The sequence below is a fragment of the Monopterus albus genome, unplaced genomic scaffold, assembly GCF_001952655.1.
Source record: "Monopterus albus unplaced genomic scaffold, M_albus_1.0 scaffold96.1, whole genome shotgun sequence".
In the NCBI taxonomy this organism is placed as follows: Eukaryota; Metazoa; Chordata; class Actinopteri; order Synbranchiformes; family Synbranchidae; genus Monopterus; species Monopterus albus.
This window is the reverse complement of record NW_018127976.1, coordinates 179,276-197,074: the sequence shown is the minus strand read 5'-3', so window position 1 is coordinate 197,074 and position 17,799 is coordinate 179,276. Positions and strand designations below refer to the sequence as shown.

The 17,799-nt window shown below is 41.7% G+C and overlaps 1 protein-coding gene across 2 annotated transcripts in view; it reads right to left on the bottom strand.

Annotated features, from left to right (window-relative positions):
* ccdc57 (coiled-coil domain containing 57) overlaps positions 1-17,799 on the bottom strand; it is a 55,608-nt gene that overhangs the window by 33,955 nt on the left and 3,854 nt on the right. Inside the window, exons 2-6 of one of the 2 annotated variants that reach the window (XM_020608947.1) lie at positions 16,788-16,951; positions 12,602-12,724; positions 11,732-11,875; positions 9,098-9,194; positions 5,969-6,070 (exon numbers count right to left, since the gene is read on the bottom strand). In XM_020608947.1, the coding sequence (XP_020464603.1) occupies positions 5,969-6,070; positions 9,098-9,194; positions 11,732-11,875; positions 12,602-12,724; positions 16,788-16,933 (612 nt within the window). In that variant the 5' untranslated portion in view covers positions 16,934-16,951. The remainder of the gene's footprint in view (positions 1-5,968; positions 6,071-9,097; positions 9,195-11,731; positions 11,876-12,601; positions 12,725-16,787; positions 16,952-17,799) is intronic. The other variant, XM_020608948.1, reaches the window with a different exon arrangement.

Sequence of the window (17,799 nt, the reverse complement as noted above, 5' to 3'; positions counted from 1 at the left end):
GCCGAGGGGATATAATGTATAGGCCTGGTGGGCTCAGGGTCTTTCATGTTACATCTGTCTGCGTGCATGTTGGAGGCGCAAGACACTTGAGTGTGTAATGTTAATTTTACCTGTGATCCTTTGAATAAATCAGCACTGTTTTGATGTTACTTGGACTGCCTCGTCTCTCAGAGTTAGCATGGTAAGATGGACCATATCCTACAGTAATATACCGTACACCTACTATATTCTATTACATATCACCTTTTAACTGGTACCTATTCTCTACATGCCATCTCTTTTGTTGTTTTTTAAATTGAAAACTATATAACTGACTATCTCACCCTATCTCTGCACCCTCAGAGATAGGGTGAGGAGCTTGGCCACCCAGGAGGAGCTCAGAATACAACCGCTGCTCCTCCACATCGAGAGGAGCCAGCTGAGGTGGCTCGGGCATCTGTTCGGATGCCTCCTGGACGCCTTCCTAGGGAGGTGTTCTGGGCATGTCCCACCGGGAGGAGGCCCCAGGGAAGACCCAGGACACGCTGGAGGGACTATGTCTCTAGATGCCACTGTTGTTCAATTTGTGGAAAAGAGCTTAATTAGGACGCACATACTCCCATACTCGGTGTTTATTTGTGGCAGGCTGCCCCAGTATCAACTCTGATGGCCACGTATTTAAAGTGTTAAATCTTGATGCCATGTAGTGTCATGTGCACTATATAGCAGGGGTGTCAAACTCAGTCGCACAGGGGGCCAAAACTCAAAGCATGGGGTCGCGGGCCGAACAGGATAAACATTTATTGAACAGACTGTAAGATTTGAGTCTTATAGACCCTAGTTACTTTATCAGCTTTAGTTACTTCTCATACCTGTAGTTCCCTTTAGTTACCTTTCATAACTTTATTTTCCTTGTTTATACATATTACAGCTGTATTGATGATTGTCCAGAACTACTGAGCTTTGGTTATTTTAATGCACTTGTTTTTCTTGCTTATACTGTATATCTTACAGCTATAATGAAGCAGAATGTGTTTACTTTGAGTGCTGTAACTTCTGTGTTCTTTCCGAACCTCACCGTAATCCGTGGACGTAACCTCTTCTACAACTATGCCCTTGTGATCTTTGAGATGACCAGCCTGAAGGACATTGGCCTGTACAACCTGAGAAACATCACCCGTGGCGCCATCCGCATTGAAAAGAACCCTGAGCTCTGCTACCTGGACTCCATAGATTGGTCCCTCATCATGGATGCCGAGTTCAACAATTATATTGCAGGGAACAAGCAGGCCAAGGAGTGCAGCGATGTTTGTCCAGGCATCATGGAGAACAACCCCCAGTGCAGAAAGACCATCTTCAACAACAACTACAACTACCGCTGCTGGAGTTCCAATCACTGCCAGAAAGGTAAGTTGACTGTCAAACATGATAGTTCATCAGGGATGTGAGCTTTTGATTGTGCAGACAGTCCAGGCTTTGGCCTGATCTGTGTAGATGTGAATTTGGAAGTGTAGTGAATGACCCCATGCTTACAGCTGTGGCCTGTTACTTGTCACTTCAACCATTGTGTTTTGGCTTCGAAGAAGGAGGAAAGTGGTGGGACACTGTTATGCATGACTGGCTTGTCTGCAGAGCTTTGCTGTTATGTATGTCGGGTTTTTATCCAAGTTAAGAACACATGAAGAAAGAGAATAACAGATAACATTTCAGACTGCAATTTTGCCTCGGCCCTTGTTGTTGTTGTGCAAGGTTTTCTGAGTGTGGGAAACTGCTGGTTCCTGAATTTTATCATGGTTATTTGCTGCAGTTCTGGTTTAATTCAAATGGTCTCACCTGTCTAAACAAATGAAGTAAATGCTTCAAAGTTTAACTTAACTACTCCGAGCACAGTAAGTGTGACTCACCCTTTAATTTTGTGTTTATGACTGCAGCATTTTAGATGACTTTTTTTTGCTGGTGTGTTTCAGACAATGTGTCTTGGCTGACTGTGTGTCTGGCTGAATTGTTTCTCTGGTAACTGGTGCCTTGCTGCAGACTCAGCATGTTGATGTTTTCAGTCTTGTGACATAAAAGTGTCACAGGATTGGCCTGAATGTAAACCTAGTGATCATCATCAAACACACTTGAAGCACAGAGATGCAGGCACACACACACATAAACAGACAAATTACAGAGATGCAGATATGTCTGACAAACACACTGGCCTGGCCTGCTTTGTAAGTTGCTGGAGTAGCAGCGTGTGGGCAAGTGATGGTGGAAGGCATGTTAGATGAATGGAGATGATGTATGATCCAAGGAGTGTCATGTGGAGGAGCAGAACTCTGCTGTTTATCATTTCTCTTGTCAACAGAAAGACACTATAGGGCAGGGGTGTCAAACTCAATCACACAGGGGGCCAAAACTCAAAGCACACTTTAGGTCGTGGGCCGAACAGGATAAACATTTATTGAACAGACTAAAACTAAACGTTTTTTGAACATAAATATGAATCGAAACAGACAGGTTACAATATTATTCCAAAATAAATAAACTTGAACTTAAAATCAGCAACCGTATTTCTGCTAAGGCTTACATTAGCAAACACCTGCTTTTCGTCTGGACACAAGACGTCGCACACTTCCATCACGCACCTCCTCAGAAACTCTCCCTCGGTAAATGTCCGGGCTGATTTTCTCCTCTGCCGCAATAAAACTTGCTTTCACAGCAGCTTCACTGTGTGATTTCGCTTTGGTGAAAACGTCTGCTGTGATGTCAGATTCCTCTTCAACTCCTCTACCTTCTGTAGCTTCTGCTCTACATTCACGTTTTTCAGCTTGTCCTGATGTTTTGTCTCGTAGTGCCATTAGGTTAGATTAGCTCCACAAATAAGACACACGGGTTTACCGGCAATGTCAGTAAACATATACTCAACCTCCCACTGGTTTTAAAAGGCTCTGTTTTTAGAATCAACTTTTCTCTTGGCCATTGTTAGGGGCTAGCTTTGACTTGAACTTAGGGTTGTATACATCAACAGATGGTTGATTGATCTGACGTAATTGATTAGGAGACAGAATGTTTATTATTATTATTATGACGTGTTTAATCATAATCGTAATCATAATATTTTCTTATGCTTAATGTCATGACATGTCACTAGATGTCATGTCAGAATGTCTTAGATACACACCACACAATCAACAGACAATCACACATTGATTTTCTTCATGCTTTTGACTACTGCTATGGTCAGCTGCAAAGTTGGCACCGGAGACGTCACGGTTTGGCGTCCCTGAGTAGTATGGGCTAGCCCAAAGTGATATAATGTTTAGGCCTGTTATGGTTCGGGGCGTTGTGTTACGTCCACGGATCAGGCCGTCCCCGGCACCTCGGCAGCTGTTATCAGGGCTATCAGCGACTCCACTCCTGCTCACGTAGGAGCACGCTCCCGGCGACTAGGCACACCTGCGCTCAATTAGCTGTACCATACTTAAACACAGCGCTGGTGTGTCCTCGTCGCCAGATAATCGCTCAGTCTTCTGCCGGCGACTTTGCGTGTTTCACGTCCTGGATCCTGATGTCTACTAAGATCGTCCTACTCTGGCATATTGATGTTATCCACTGTGTCGACTTGAGTGAGTTTCTCTGTCTTGTTTACGTTTTTTTTTTTCTTGAACTAATTACCGAGGAGTATCTTCTGTTATTTTGGAACTGACTATTGGGGAGATCTTATGTTTATTTTGAACTCATTACCTTATCTTCTGTTATTTTGAACTGGTGACGGAGGAGTGTCTTATGTTTTTGTTTTCTAAACTGATTTGTTTTTTGAACTGTTGCCTGGTGCCGCCTATATCTCCGTGGGCCTTGCTGCCGAGCGACGATCGTTGGTTGGGGTCCATATCAAGTGCCTGGGTCAGTGAAGCGTGGGCGCTTGTTCCTGTCTGCATAGCTCGGCGCTGGGTTCTAAACACGCTCTCCAGCCCGGAGCCAGCATTCCCCTATACACAGGTCACCTGTGTTGTGCTCTACTTCATCACACCCTCATCCGCCTGTTGTCCCCTCTCTTAATCTCCTTCTCTGCTCTATACGCAGTGCCAAAACCTCTCCTCCGACGTGGGACACTCAAAGATCGGAGGGAAGGACTCTGCATTCCTAGCCCCGGTAATACCACCGTTTTCCATATGCTCCTTAATGCGGAATAACGTGTCCCGGTCATAAATTAAAACAGCTGACACACAAGCTTCTTCTAACAGGTTCTAAACTGGTTTAGCTCTTTCCTGTCCAACAGAACCTTTTCTGTCATTATTGATGATTCTTCCTCAACCATAGCCCCTCTTACCTCAGGTGTCCCCCAAGGCTCGATTCTGGCCCCGTTACTCTTTTCTTTATACATGTCACCACTTGGTTCAATCATATCAAGACATAATGTTCATTTTCATTTTTATGCAGATGTTCAGATTTACCTGCCGTTGACACAATGCGATTCTAACACACTTGGCCCGCTGCATAATAGTATTCGTGATATCAAGCAGTGGTTATTGCAGAACTTCCTTCATTTAAATGGGAGCAAGACTGAATACATTGTTTTTAGCTCCGATCCAGTCGCTGTTGTATCGACTTTAGGTCCTTCAGCCCCTTTATTCACAGATACCATGAAAAAAACTTGGAGTGATATTTGACAGTGGCCTAAATTTCGATAAGCAGATCGGGTCCGTGGTTAAATCTAGCTTTTTCAACTGAGAGTCCTAACAAAGGTAAAGCCCTTCTTATTGCACGAAGACTTAGAAAAAGCTACCCATGCTTTTATCACCTCGCGACTTATACTGTAATGCCCTCTATGTTGGAATCTCAGTTTCTTCTCCGAAAGCTCCAACTGGTCCAGAACTCTACGGCTCGACTGCTGTCGAACACCCCCAGGTATGCTCACAACACCCCTGTTCTTCTCTCGCTACAGTGGTTGCCAGTACGGTTTAGAACTGACTTCAAGGTGCTACTATTTGTATTTAGGTCTATAAATGGCCTCGCTCCGCCATACCTGTCTGATCTTCTGTCTATTTATGCTCCACGCAGCGCTGTGCGCTCCTCAGAACATCTGTCCTTGGTTGTCCCACGTTCTCTATACAAAAAATGGGGTGATCGTTCTTTTGCTGTGTATGGCCCCAGACTCTGGAATTCTCTATCGCTAGAGCTACGGTCCATAACCGAGCTGGCGGTTTTTAAGTCGACTCTAAAAACCCAACTTTTTAGACAGGCTTTTGGTGCATAACCTGTCTTACCTTCTCCGAAGAGACGTTTTTAACTTATTGTTTTATTCAAGTTCTATCCTGATATGGAAGTTTTTTACTGTTTCCGTCTTAAAATTCCGTGTTTTATTTTGTTTTGGTTTTATTGTTTTAGTAGTGTTTTTTAGCAGTTATACATGTTCTGCTGTGAAGCACTTTGGGCTCCGCTGGAGTTGTAAAGTGCTATATAAATAAAGTTTTATTATTATTATTATAGATGCTTTCCATGTTGTGTATGCAGGTGTTTGTGATGTGCTAATTTCAAATAACTTATCTGCTTCCCCACCAAATCTAGAAATTCATAGTCCTGTAAACATTGTGTGGAAAGTGCCATCTATCTTTTAACAAATGTATATCTTTGTACACTAAACAACATGGTGCATGACCTGAAGTCACAGAAGCAACTCAGTATTTTAGAATATGCCAGCACGTTCAGCTTGTTGTTTAAAAAGACAAAACAGTGCCACAGCAAACTGCTTTCTACAGCTAGAAACAGCATGGCCATTTTGACGAAGCTCTTGTAGTATATTACATTTGATGAGTAGGTTTCCCAGCAGTGCTTGAATGTATACCAACATACAGTATATGTTGTCTGCAGTACTTGTGTGTAGTTTTTCTGTCCACCCAGTTTATGCAACAAAGCAGGTATTATTGGACAGTATAAATAGACTCATTCATTGAGTGCAACACATCCTCTTTACAAAGTGTCCCCAACCTTTTATTCTCCTCACCTTAAGATCATGAGACAGCACCGCTGCTCGCATCACATCCATTTTCAAGTTGAACTCATGTTCCCGCTGTCGGAGCTCACAGTCAAAAGCTGCCGCCAGCTCCTGTTAGCCAAAGGAGAGAGTGTGTAGAACTGCAACACAACTACATTTATTGTGAAGTGTAGTTGTTTTAACCAAACAGAACATTGCTCAGTGCATTTTAGTTCATATATACTGTAGCACAAACTTAAAATTACTTAACAGCACAAATCATGGAATGATCATTGCTCTCAAACATAAACACCATCCAACATTTTTCAAGCACTGACAGATGGAGTGAAGTTTAGTGAAAATACAAACCAACCCAAATAAAAACATGAATACTTCATAAAAATGTATAAAAGTGATTATAACAAATATTGTTCTAAAAAGCAGCAATTTGTCTGTCAACTAGCAAGTGACAGCTATCATCTCCAATTCTCCAATTAAACAAAATCAGAAATACTGGAAACTGGAATTAAACATTTCTTTTGAGCTTATAAAGCTGACATACCAAGCCAGCTATGCCCAGCTTTACAGCACAAGTTTCATTACGTATTACGTATTGTATTTTTCCTCCGTGTAAATGGTGTCCAGATCAGAGAGGAGGGGTGCTGATAAAAATGCCTACAAATTTCTATGGGTCATCTTCGGTTATCAGTTGGAAGCAGGAAGATCTGCCCGACAGCACCCAGGCTAAAAAAGACTGCTTAACACTGTCACATGGTTTTGGGGAAAAAAAATCTTATCACTGTGAAACTGTGATATTCGCCTAAAACACTAAAACTGAACATTAATCAAAGATAATGCAGGAATTGAAAGTGCTCTTTTTAATAAAGATCTACATAAACAATAAATACATTTAAGTAATGGGTCTCTATTGATATAGGTTATTAAAATTAGCTTATTAGAAAGGACTAATAAATATAAGGCCGCTGAATATAGAAATATAGACACTGAGACATTTGAGACAGATTCCTTCCCCCGAGCCAACACTAGCCTACAAGATTCATTCACTCCTATTCATCATTCGGTGTCAGCACCTGCTCATCTTACCTGATAAACAGATATGTGGGGACACACCTACACATACTAATGGACATGTAGTGTTTTCATGATAACACAGTCATCCAGTTCAATGTAGGAGACACCAGACAGAGTCAGGGTGAGAGTGTTTTTGTCTGGGTTCACCCTAAAGGTCTGCTGCTGATCCCATCTGAATGTCTGGCTGCTCTACCAGTTATTTCAGGCTAACAGACTGGGCGGCCTTCCACTGTACACAGCCAACTCGAGTCATAGAGTTGCTATTTGACATTGCTACACATATGTGTCAGAAGCCCAGTGTATTAATACTGTGTTGTTTAGTCTATTTTGAAGGGAACCAATAAAGTTTTAGCCTATTCAAAACAGTGAACCACAGATATTGTTTTAACATTATGGTACACATTATACAGTGCCTTGCGAAAGCCACATTTCAGGCTTGAAACATAAAGATATAAAACTGTAATTTTTTGTGAAGAATCAACAAGTGGGACACAATCATGAAGTGGAACGAAAGTTATTGGATATTTCAAACTTTTTTAACAAATAAAAAACTGAAAAATTGGGCGTGCAAAATTATTCAGCCCCCTTAAGTTAATACTTTGTAGCGCCACCTTTTGCTGCGATTACAGCTGTGAGTCACGTGGGGTATATCTCTATCAGTTTTGCACATCGAGAGACTGAAATATTTGCCCATTCCTCCTTGCAAAACAGCTCGAGCTGAGTGAGGTTGGACGGAGAGCGTTTGTGAACAGCAGTTTTCAGTTCTTTCCACAGATTCTCGATTGGATTCAGGTCTGGACTTTGACTTGGCCATTCTAACACCTGGATATGTTTATTTGTGAACCATTCCATTGTAGATTTTGCTTTATGTTTTGGATCATTGTCTGGTTGGAAGACAAATCTCCGTCCCAGTCTCAGGTCTTTTGCAGACTCCATCAGGTTTCCTTCCAAAATGGTCCTGTATTTGGCTCCATCCATCTTCCCATCAATTTTAACCATCTTCCCTGTCCCTGCTGAAGAAAAGCAGGCCCAAACCATGATGCTGCCACCACCATGTTTGACAGTGGGGATCGTGTGTTCAGGGTGATGAGCTGTGTTGCTTTTACACCAAACATAACGTTTTGCATTGTTGCCAAAAAGTTCGATTTTGGTTTCATCTGACCAGAGCACCTTCTTCCACATGTTTGGTGTGTCTCCCAGGTGGCTTGTGGCAAACTTTAAACAACACTTTTTATGGATATCTTTAAGAAATGGCTTTCTTCTTGCCACTCTTCCATAAAGGCCAGATTTGTGCAGTATACGACTGATTGTTGTCCTATGGACAGAGTCTCCCACCTCAGCTGTAGATCTCTGCAGTTCATCCAGAGTGATCATGGGCCGCTTGGCTGCATCTCTGATCAGTCTTCTCCTTGTATGAGCTGAAAGTTTAGAGGGACGGCCAGGTCTTGGTAGATTTGCAGTGGTCTGATACTCCTTCCATTTCAATATTATCGCTTGCACAGTGCTCCTTGGGATGTTTAAAGCTTGGGAAATCTTTTTGTATCCAAATCCGGCTTTAAACTTCTCCACAACAGTATCTCGGACCTGCCTGGTGTGTTCCTTGTTCTTCATGATGCTCTCTGCGCTTTAAACGGACCTCTGAGACTATCACAGTGCAGGTGCATTTATACAGAGACTTGATTACACACAGGTGGATTCTATTTATCATCATTAGTCATTTAGGTCAACATTGGATCATTCAGAGATCCTCACTGAACTTCTGGAGAGAGTTTGCTGCACTGAAAGTAAAGGGGCTGAATAATTTTGCACGCCCAATTATTCAGTTTTTTATTTGTTAAAAAAGTTTGAAATATCCAATAAATTTCGTTCCACTTCATGATTGTGTCCCACTTGTTGTTGATTCTTCACAAAAAATTACAGTTTTATATCTTTATGTTTGAAGCCTGAAATGTGGCAAAAGGTCGCAAAGTTCAAGGGGGCCGAATACTTTCACAAGGCACTGTATAAAGACAGACAAAAAGAGTTTCAGATCTTCATAATAATAAGTGTGTGTGTGTGTGGGTTCACCTGTCTTTGTAGGGTCAGCTCTCCCTCCACCCCCTGTATTCTGTGCTGCAAATCCAATTTCATCCTTTCATATTCCTTTGCTTGTTCTTGAATTTCACTGGCCACATACAGACCCAGCCACATACAGACACATGTACACACATAAACACAGAAAAGCAGTAATTACCATACCCTTGCGTAAGTAAGGAAAGAGATTTTATTTATCCTTTTGAAAAGCACAGCAGTGACTGAATAATGCTACATCCTGGGTGCAGAGGCTTAACACTGACCCTGAGGTGTTTATCACATCACTTGCAGGGAAAAAAAACCCAAACAAGTCAACATTAATCTGTCATCACTGCCCACAAAGTGTGTCATGGGTCACTTCTACCAAACCATATTTGCTCCACTTCGTGGCATCCAGCCATGCAGATAGTGAAGAGGCGAGTGCAGGCGGGTTGGAGTGGGTGGAGAAAGGTGTCAGGAGTGTTGTGTGACAGAAGAGTGGCAGCAAGAATCAAAGGAAAGGTGTACAAGACGGTAGTGAGACCAGCTATGCTGTATGGGTTAGAGACTGTAGCAGTGAGGAAAAGACAAGAGGCAGAGATGGAGGTAGCAGAGATGAGGATGTTGAGGTTCTCTTTAGGAGGGACCAGGATGGACAGGATTAGGAATGAGCACATCAGAGGGACAGCTCAGGTCGGCTGTTTTGGGGACAAGGTCAGAGAGGCCAGATTGAGATGGTTTGGACATGTGCGGAGGGATAGTGGTTATATTGGTAGAAGGATGTTGGAGATGGAGCTGCCAGGCAAGAGGCCAAGAGGAAGGCCAAAGAGGAGATGTGCTAAAAGAAGACATTTTTATTTTTACAATAATAAAACTGAAATATAAATTATAGGTCCTCAAAAACAAAGGCATGTAGTTCGTTCTCATTTAGATACTTTATCTTTAAAACACGGTGTATAGGTCAGGAATCAGTCATTTTTTATGCTGATCTTAGTTTTCAGAAGCATACTGCAAGCATGACCAGAACAGCTTTCTGTCACTTAAAGAAGATGATTCATATCCCAAGTAGATGCTGAGAAACTGATACATGCATTCATTTCCATTAGACTGGACTATTGTAATGCTCTTTTTGCTGGTTTACCAAAAAGATGATCTTAAGATTACAGATTATTCAGAATGCTGCAGCCAGAATTGAACCCATAAAAATTAACATACAAGTCTGGTGCTTCAATCACTACATTGGTTACCTGTGCAATATAGAATCAACTTTAAAATTCTACTGTTGGTTTATAAAGTCTGTAATAGTTTAGCTCCTCAGTATGTAATTGACCTATTCACTGAGCACACTCTGGCCAGATGTCTGGCATTAATCTTCTAGCTGTCCCTAAAGTGAACTCTAGGTCATCAGAGGAAGCCTTTAGTTACTTTGGTGTGTATCTATGCAACAAACTACCTGTTGACCAAACATCATTAACCTCTAGAGTCCTGAGCTTTGGAAACCCAAGCTGTGCGGTCCTCATATGAGGACGCAGGGACTCTAGAGGTTAAATAAAATAGATATGTTCAGAAGAAAACTTAAACCTTTCTTATTCTCACAGGTGTAGGATTGAGTTATGAGCTGCACGTGTACTGTATGAGACACAGATTTTATCGTTTACATTTTTGTAATTGTATTTTCATATTGGTGTACTTCATATTTGCTTGGATTTTATTGCTTTAAATGTTCATTTTGTGTACTTAAAGTTGAGTGATTATTTGTTTTTATAATTCTTACCCTTGGTCTTTTATTCTCTTTAATTGTTTAAATATTTTTGTTGTGCTGATGTAAGGCAGCTTGAGTTTACATACATGTAAAAAGGTGCCATATAAATACACAGTAGGTGACTCGACTTAACCCTTCTATTATGTAATGAAGAATAAAGCAGTTTTGGACATAACTGTGGAAGCAGTGTGGGTGTTTCCCATGGCACTGGTTGAGTGACAGATAAGAGCTGGCCTTGCAAGAGATGTTCTGCACCTGCTGTAGTACAGAGAACAGTATAATACCTGCATAGTTATCTACCAATAGCAATGTCTGTCCCTTCACAGCAATGAATATTAACATCATGCTGTTACTCCAAGTGGTTTGAAAATGTTTGTACTAAGGCTGAAAACATGTTATTTTTCCATGCATATTACTTTGACACTCTCTACATCTCTGGCGGCTCCTGCCCACGGTGCATTATGTTTATAATAAGTTAAATATCTCACAAATTAAATCTGACTCTGGTGGCAAAATAATATGGTCAAGCTAGCATTGCAAAACTACTGTTGGTAACAGTGTTTACTTTGCAACTTTGTGAACTGCTGTTAGCAAGTTAGACATGCTATGTCCGGCAGTTTATGGTTACAACCATACCCACACTGTTTTTCCATCTCCACCTACTTATGGCCACATTTTGCCAGGTGGCTTTTGGTGTGATTGCACCTTTACACCTATGGTGCAAAACAGGCCCTACACCCAGGGAAACAAATCTACCTTGACCTGCTGTAACAGCAAACTGCCTCTCAGATAGCATTAGCCCACAGCTAATGGTAAACTCTGACACTAATTGTAGCTATGACTGTTTTGTGCCTTTTCTTTTTCTTAGTTTTCTCTTCCCGACTCACCCTTTGAGCTGGTCCAGCTGCAGTCTGAGCTGAGCAGCACTGTGCCTACTTTTACTAAGCACCTCCTGCCACTCCTCAGCCTCTCTGGCTCTCTGCTCCTCCAGCTGGACGATCTGCATACAAAGCCGGCTCAATTCCTCCTGTCTGCAAATAACGACATTATGAAAATGGCTGTGCTCCAATGCTCCCTATCCAACCTGGCTGACTTTGAACAATTCTGCCAAGAAGAACGGAAGAAAACTCCAAAAGAAGGGTACAAAGCCTGCAGTTTAATCTCAAGAAGACTTGAGGCTGTCATTGCTGCCAAAGGTGCTTTAACCAAGTACTAAGTGAAGGGTCCGAATACTTATGTAACTGGGAAATTTCAGTCTTGTATTTTTAATAAATTAACAAAACACTCCAAAAACCTGTTTTAATTTTACCATTCTGAAGTAATGCGTGTAGATTGATAAGAAACATTTTTAACTGAATCCATTTAAAGATGAGTCTGAAACATAATAAAATGTGAAAAACTTGAAAGGGTCTGAAAAGTGTCTATACTCACGGTAAGGGCAGTCCATTCACCATTTTTATGTCATTGTGTCATCCTGTTTTTCCTCTGATGGAGAGTATGTGATGCAAACTTTGCACTTACCAGTTTGACATGTACTTCTCACACTCATATTTTTCCATTTGTTATCAGTTGCATTTAATATTTAAACCTTGTACATCTTGTATATTTTTGTATGAAATGTAGTTCAATAATTTTCTGTTTTTCGTATCACTATGTTCTATGACTATTTTACACACAGGCATTTCTTTACTTTTCACTTCAGTCTAATCTAAGTGCCACACACAAATTTAGATTTAAGAGGGTTAGATGAATTGTACCTGTCATACTCCACAGTTAGAGCTCTGGCAGTCACGGCATCATATCTCTCCAGCTCTCTATCTCGTTCATCCAGGATGGTCAGGTTGAACTGGAAATCTTCCTGCAGTTGCTGGTGGTGTCCTCTGACAAATGAGCCATTATAAAAGAATGAACTGGTTATCAGCATGCTCAAAAAGAAAGAAAGATGACTCTATGTAAGCCCTGTGTGTATCTTAACGGACCTAACCTAAATGTCAGCTCCATTATCAGAAAATATTTATGTTTTGGTATGTGCTGCCCCATCTTTTAATAGATCTTCATGTGATCACTGGGGCTGTGTGCAGTCCCCTCCCGCTTCATATACTGCACAGTCATCCCAATTCTCAATTCTATCTTGTAGGATTGAATGTCTGCAGTCTTGTGATAATGAAGTCCTTGGAGAGACTTGTGAGTCCATCTGAAGCATCCCCCCACTGGACCACTGCCTATCAAGCAAACAGGTCAGGGGATGATGCGGTCAGCATGGGACTGCACCGCATTCTGCGACACCTCTACATCCCCAGGACGCGTGCTGCTTGGGGACCACAGCTCAGAATTCCACATCATGATATGAAACGTCCTTTACTGTAAACTCACCCAGCACACTGTGTCCACCCTCACCTGTCAGTAGCTCAACAAGTTCCTGACAGACAGGAAGCAGCAGGTGAAGCTGGGGCAATAGTTATCACCGGTGCCTCCAAGAGATGCATGCTCCCCACACTGCACTTTTCCATTTACTGTACACCACTGACTGCACCTCAGGGGACATGGCTTTTAAACTTCTAAATATTAAAGATGACAGAGGTGTCATTAGCGTCATCTGACTGCACATAGCTGGCCCTCTGATGTGGTCTTAACAACCTGGAGATGAACACTTAACTAAACTATGGTGATACTGTAACAGTGGGCCTCAGGAGGAGGCCAGGAAGTCACTCTTTTGTCTTCTTACCCAAGATCTGTATGGCTTTTGTTGAGGTTGAGTCATATGAATGTTCCAACTCAGATTCACAGAACCTTCTTAATTGCACAAATTTGTACAATTGCTCATTTCAGCCTGATGAATACCAACCTCTCCATTAGGAGGTGTGTGTCGTGAGTTTACATAATTAGCATAATCTATGCTCCTAAAATTGTGATACAAAGGTACCTGTTCCCCTCAATTTTGGGGAATGTTTCATCCATAACAATATGACCAAATAGTAAAAAAGTCATAGTAGAGCTTTAAGTACTCCTTCAAGTACTATAACATCAGTTATCATGTCTCTTTCTAGTAAGACAGTTTTGTTTTTATATGTTCAGACTGTGAGCAATCAGACTCTGAGAGTTCCTCCTCTACACCAATACTATGGTGGTGGAAAGAATTTAGTTTGTGACGCTCACAGCACTGAAAAATGACATTTCAATAGCAGCATGTCATTCCAGATAAAATCCCCAGACTTCCACTGTATTGAGCTGGAGGCAGATATGTTTACCACACATTTCAAAACCTGTACAAATATAACCAGTGCTATCTGCATGGATAGATCTCATGCAGGTTGGTGACTTTTGCAACTTCACTCAAACTTTTAAGAGTCACAATGTTCAAACTCAGTTTACTGGATACTTAATGACATAACTTTTCCACATTTAAATAGCATAATCATAAGCATAAACTTTATTGCCAAGTATTTTCAGAAACACAAGGATTTTGACTCCAGCCTAATGCCCCCTAGTGTGCACAGCCATATAAAATCAGAATAAAGCCAAAACCACAATTAAAAACCTGAAGACAAAAAATAATAATAAAAGAAAAGAAAAGAAAAACAGGCAATACAACTGTAAAACTACAAACTACAAACTGCACATAAAATCAGTGTGCTATATAATATGTACAAAAGAACAGCATAACAGGTGACCAATAAAGATAAAAAACCTGAACAAATGAGAGGTCTCTTCCAGAATCATGTTGTGGCTTCACAGTCACCAGATCTTAACCCAGATGAACATCTATGAGAGATTGTGGACCACCACCACCATCAAAACACCAAATGAGGGAATATCTTTTGGAAGAATGGTGTTCATACGTCCAGTAGAGTTCAGAGACTTGGAAAACTAATGCCAAGGTGAACTAAAGTTGTTCTGGTGGCCTAGCATCTTACTAAGACACTCTGTTGATTTTTCATTTTACCTTGCCACCTGTCAGAATTAATCTAATAAACTAGAAATCACCATCAACCACCATCAAAACAACATCAGGGCCATCATTAAGAAGGCACAGCAGAGGATGTACTTAATGCGGACAGTCAGGACTGCAGAAAAGGTCATTGGTGCAAGCCTGCCCTCCATGGAGGACCTGTACACCTCACAGGTCAAAAGGAGGGCAGAGAAGATCACTGCAGACCCCTCACACCCTGGACACAATCTGTTTGAACTCCTCCCCTCTTGATGGCGTTACAGGTCACTGTGCAAGACAACCAGGCACAGGGACAGTGTCTTCCCCTAGGCCACATGTATCAAACAAGATGCCGCGGGCCACATCCGGCCCGCGACATCTTGTTCAATACTAGCTTGACCATATTATTTTGCCACCAGTCAGATTTAATGGCCCGGCAATATGAAGCGCCGATAACACACAAACTACAAATCCCATAATGCAGCGCAACAGGTGCCTTGACGAACGATAGGCTACCTGCAATCATTCCCGCGTCAATTACGTCAGATCAATCAAGCGGCTGTTGATGTATACAACCCTAATTTCAAGTCAAAGCTAGGCCCTAACAATGGCCAAGAGAAAAGGTGATTCTGAAAACAGAACCTTTCAAAACCGGTGGGAGGCTGAGGATATGTTTATTGACATTGTCGGTAAACCCGTGTGTCTTATTTGTGGAGCTAATGTGGCTGTAATTAAGGAATATAACCTAAGACGGCACTATGAGACAAAACATCAGGACAAGCTGAAAAACGTGAATGAAGAGCAGAAGCTACAGAAGGTAGAGGAGTTGAAGAGGAATCTGACATCACAGCAGATGTTTTCACCAAAGTGGAATCACACAGTGAAGCTGCTGTGAAGAAAGCAAGTTTTATTGCAGCAGAGGAGAAAATCAGCCTGGACATTTACCGAGGGAGAGTTTCTGAAGAGCTGCATGATGAAAGTGTGAGACGTCTTATGTCCAGACAAAAGGCAGGTGTTTGTTAATGTAAGCCTTAGCAGAAATACGGTTGTTGATTTTAAGTTCAAGTTTATTTATTTTGGAATAATATTGTGTCCTGCCTGTTTTGATTCATATTTATGTTAAAAAAAACGTTTAATTTTAGTCTGTTCAATAAATTTTTATCCTGTTCGGACCGCAACCTAAAGTGTGCTTTGAGTTTTGGCCCCCTGTGCGATTGAGTTTGACACCCGTCCCCTAGGCTGTCACTCTGATGAACATTTGACCCACGATAGTATGACTGGATAATAGTCCTCAGTCAAATACCGGTCTCTAGTTTTAAGTATTCTATTTTTATTCCTACTTATCCCATTTCACAGTGAGCATTCCTTGTGTGTCTGCATCGTTTACTGCCTGTTAATACTGCTTATTTTGTTATATTACACAGCCTTATTCTGGTTTACTGTTTACTTGCCGCTTGCATGGGGACATGTACATGTACATGCACATTGAGAGCCGATGTACCAGAGTCACATTCCTCATGTGTCCGACACACCTGGCCAATAAAGCAAATTCTGATTCTGATTCTGAAATGACATGGACAAAGACATGTCTAATAGCAAATTATGGCTGAAACTCTTAGTGGGCTGGTTGACTGCCCAAAGTATTTTAATAAGCCACAATGCTAAACATTTTTTTCAAACAATGATTTGCTGCTTTTCTCAGTTTTATATCAGTGTAAACATAATATATTTAGATTCTGGAATGTTAGTTGGGGGAAAAAACAAACAAAAAAACAGTTGAAGATACCGTCTTGGGTTCTGGTGATGAAGATGGACATTTTTCACCATTTTCTCAAATAGTAAAATGTTAAATAACTAACTGAAATAACAAGTAAGCAAACTGCAATCTGATATGACTTACATCTGCAATCAGCTTTGTCAGATTCGAGACGAGGGTCCATTGGCAAATCTTAAATTAAACTGTCCAAGCAGGAAGATCACATTTACTGTTATTCAGAGGTGACTTGGATATATACCTGAGGGAGGAGCACTCCTCCTGGGCCTTTTTGAGAGCACTCTCCATCTGATGAACCCTTACAGCCTGGAGCTCCTTCCACTCCCTTTCTTTCTTGGCCAGTTGGGCCTCCAGGTCTTCCAGTCCACTGTCCCCATCTGACTGCATAGTCAAACTGGGATACACCTAGGAGCCACAGTATATGTCATCATACATTGCAAAAGCACAGTATTCGTGCTAATGGTTAGTTTATATTCTGTAGCAATGCTTTTAGCAGCTTTTAACAACCACCAACTCCCACTGAGCTTAAGAAATTCATTGGCTACACATCACAGGTCAACAGAAGAGGTGAATCCATCGCAAATAGAAGAAACATAAATTAACTGCCAATCTCCCTCGGTCTGGAGCTCCATGCAAGATCTCACCTTGTGGAGTTTCAATGATAATGAGAACGGTGAGGAATCAGCCCAGAACTACTCGGGAGGAACTTGTCAATGATCTCAAGGCAGCTGGGACCATAGTCACCAAAAAAACAGTTGGTAACACACTACGCCGTGAAGGACTGAAATCCTGCTGTGCCTGCAAGGTCCCCCTGCTCAAGAAAGCACATCTACAGGCCCGTTTAAAGTTTGCCACTGAACATCTGACAGATTCAGAGGAAGACTGGGTGAAAGTGTTGTGGTCAGATGAGACCAAAATCGAGCTCTTTGGCATCAACTCGACTCGCCGTGTTTGGAGGAGGAGGAATGCTGCCTATGACTCCAAAAACACCATCCCCACCATCAAATATGGAGGTGGAAACATTATGCTTTGGGGGTGTTTTTCTGCCAAGGGGACAGGAAAATTGCACCGCATCAAAGGGAGGATGGATGGGGCCATGTACCATCAAATCTTGGGTGAGAACCTCCTTCCCTCAGTCAGGGCATTGAAAATGGGTCGTGGTTGGGTATTCCAGCATGACAATGATCCAAAACACACGGCCAAGGCAACAAAGGATTGGCTCAAGAAGAAGCATATTAAGGTCATGGAGTGGC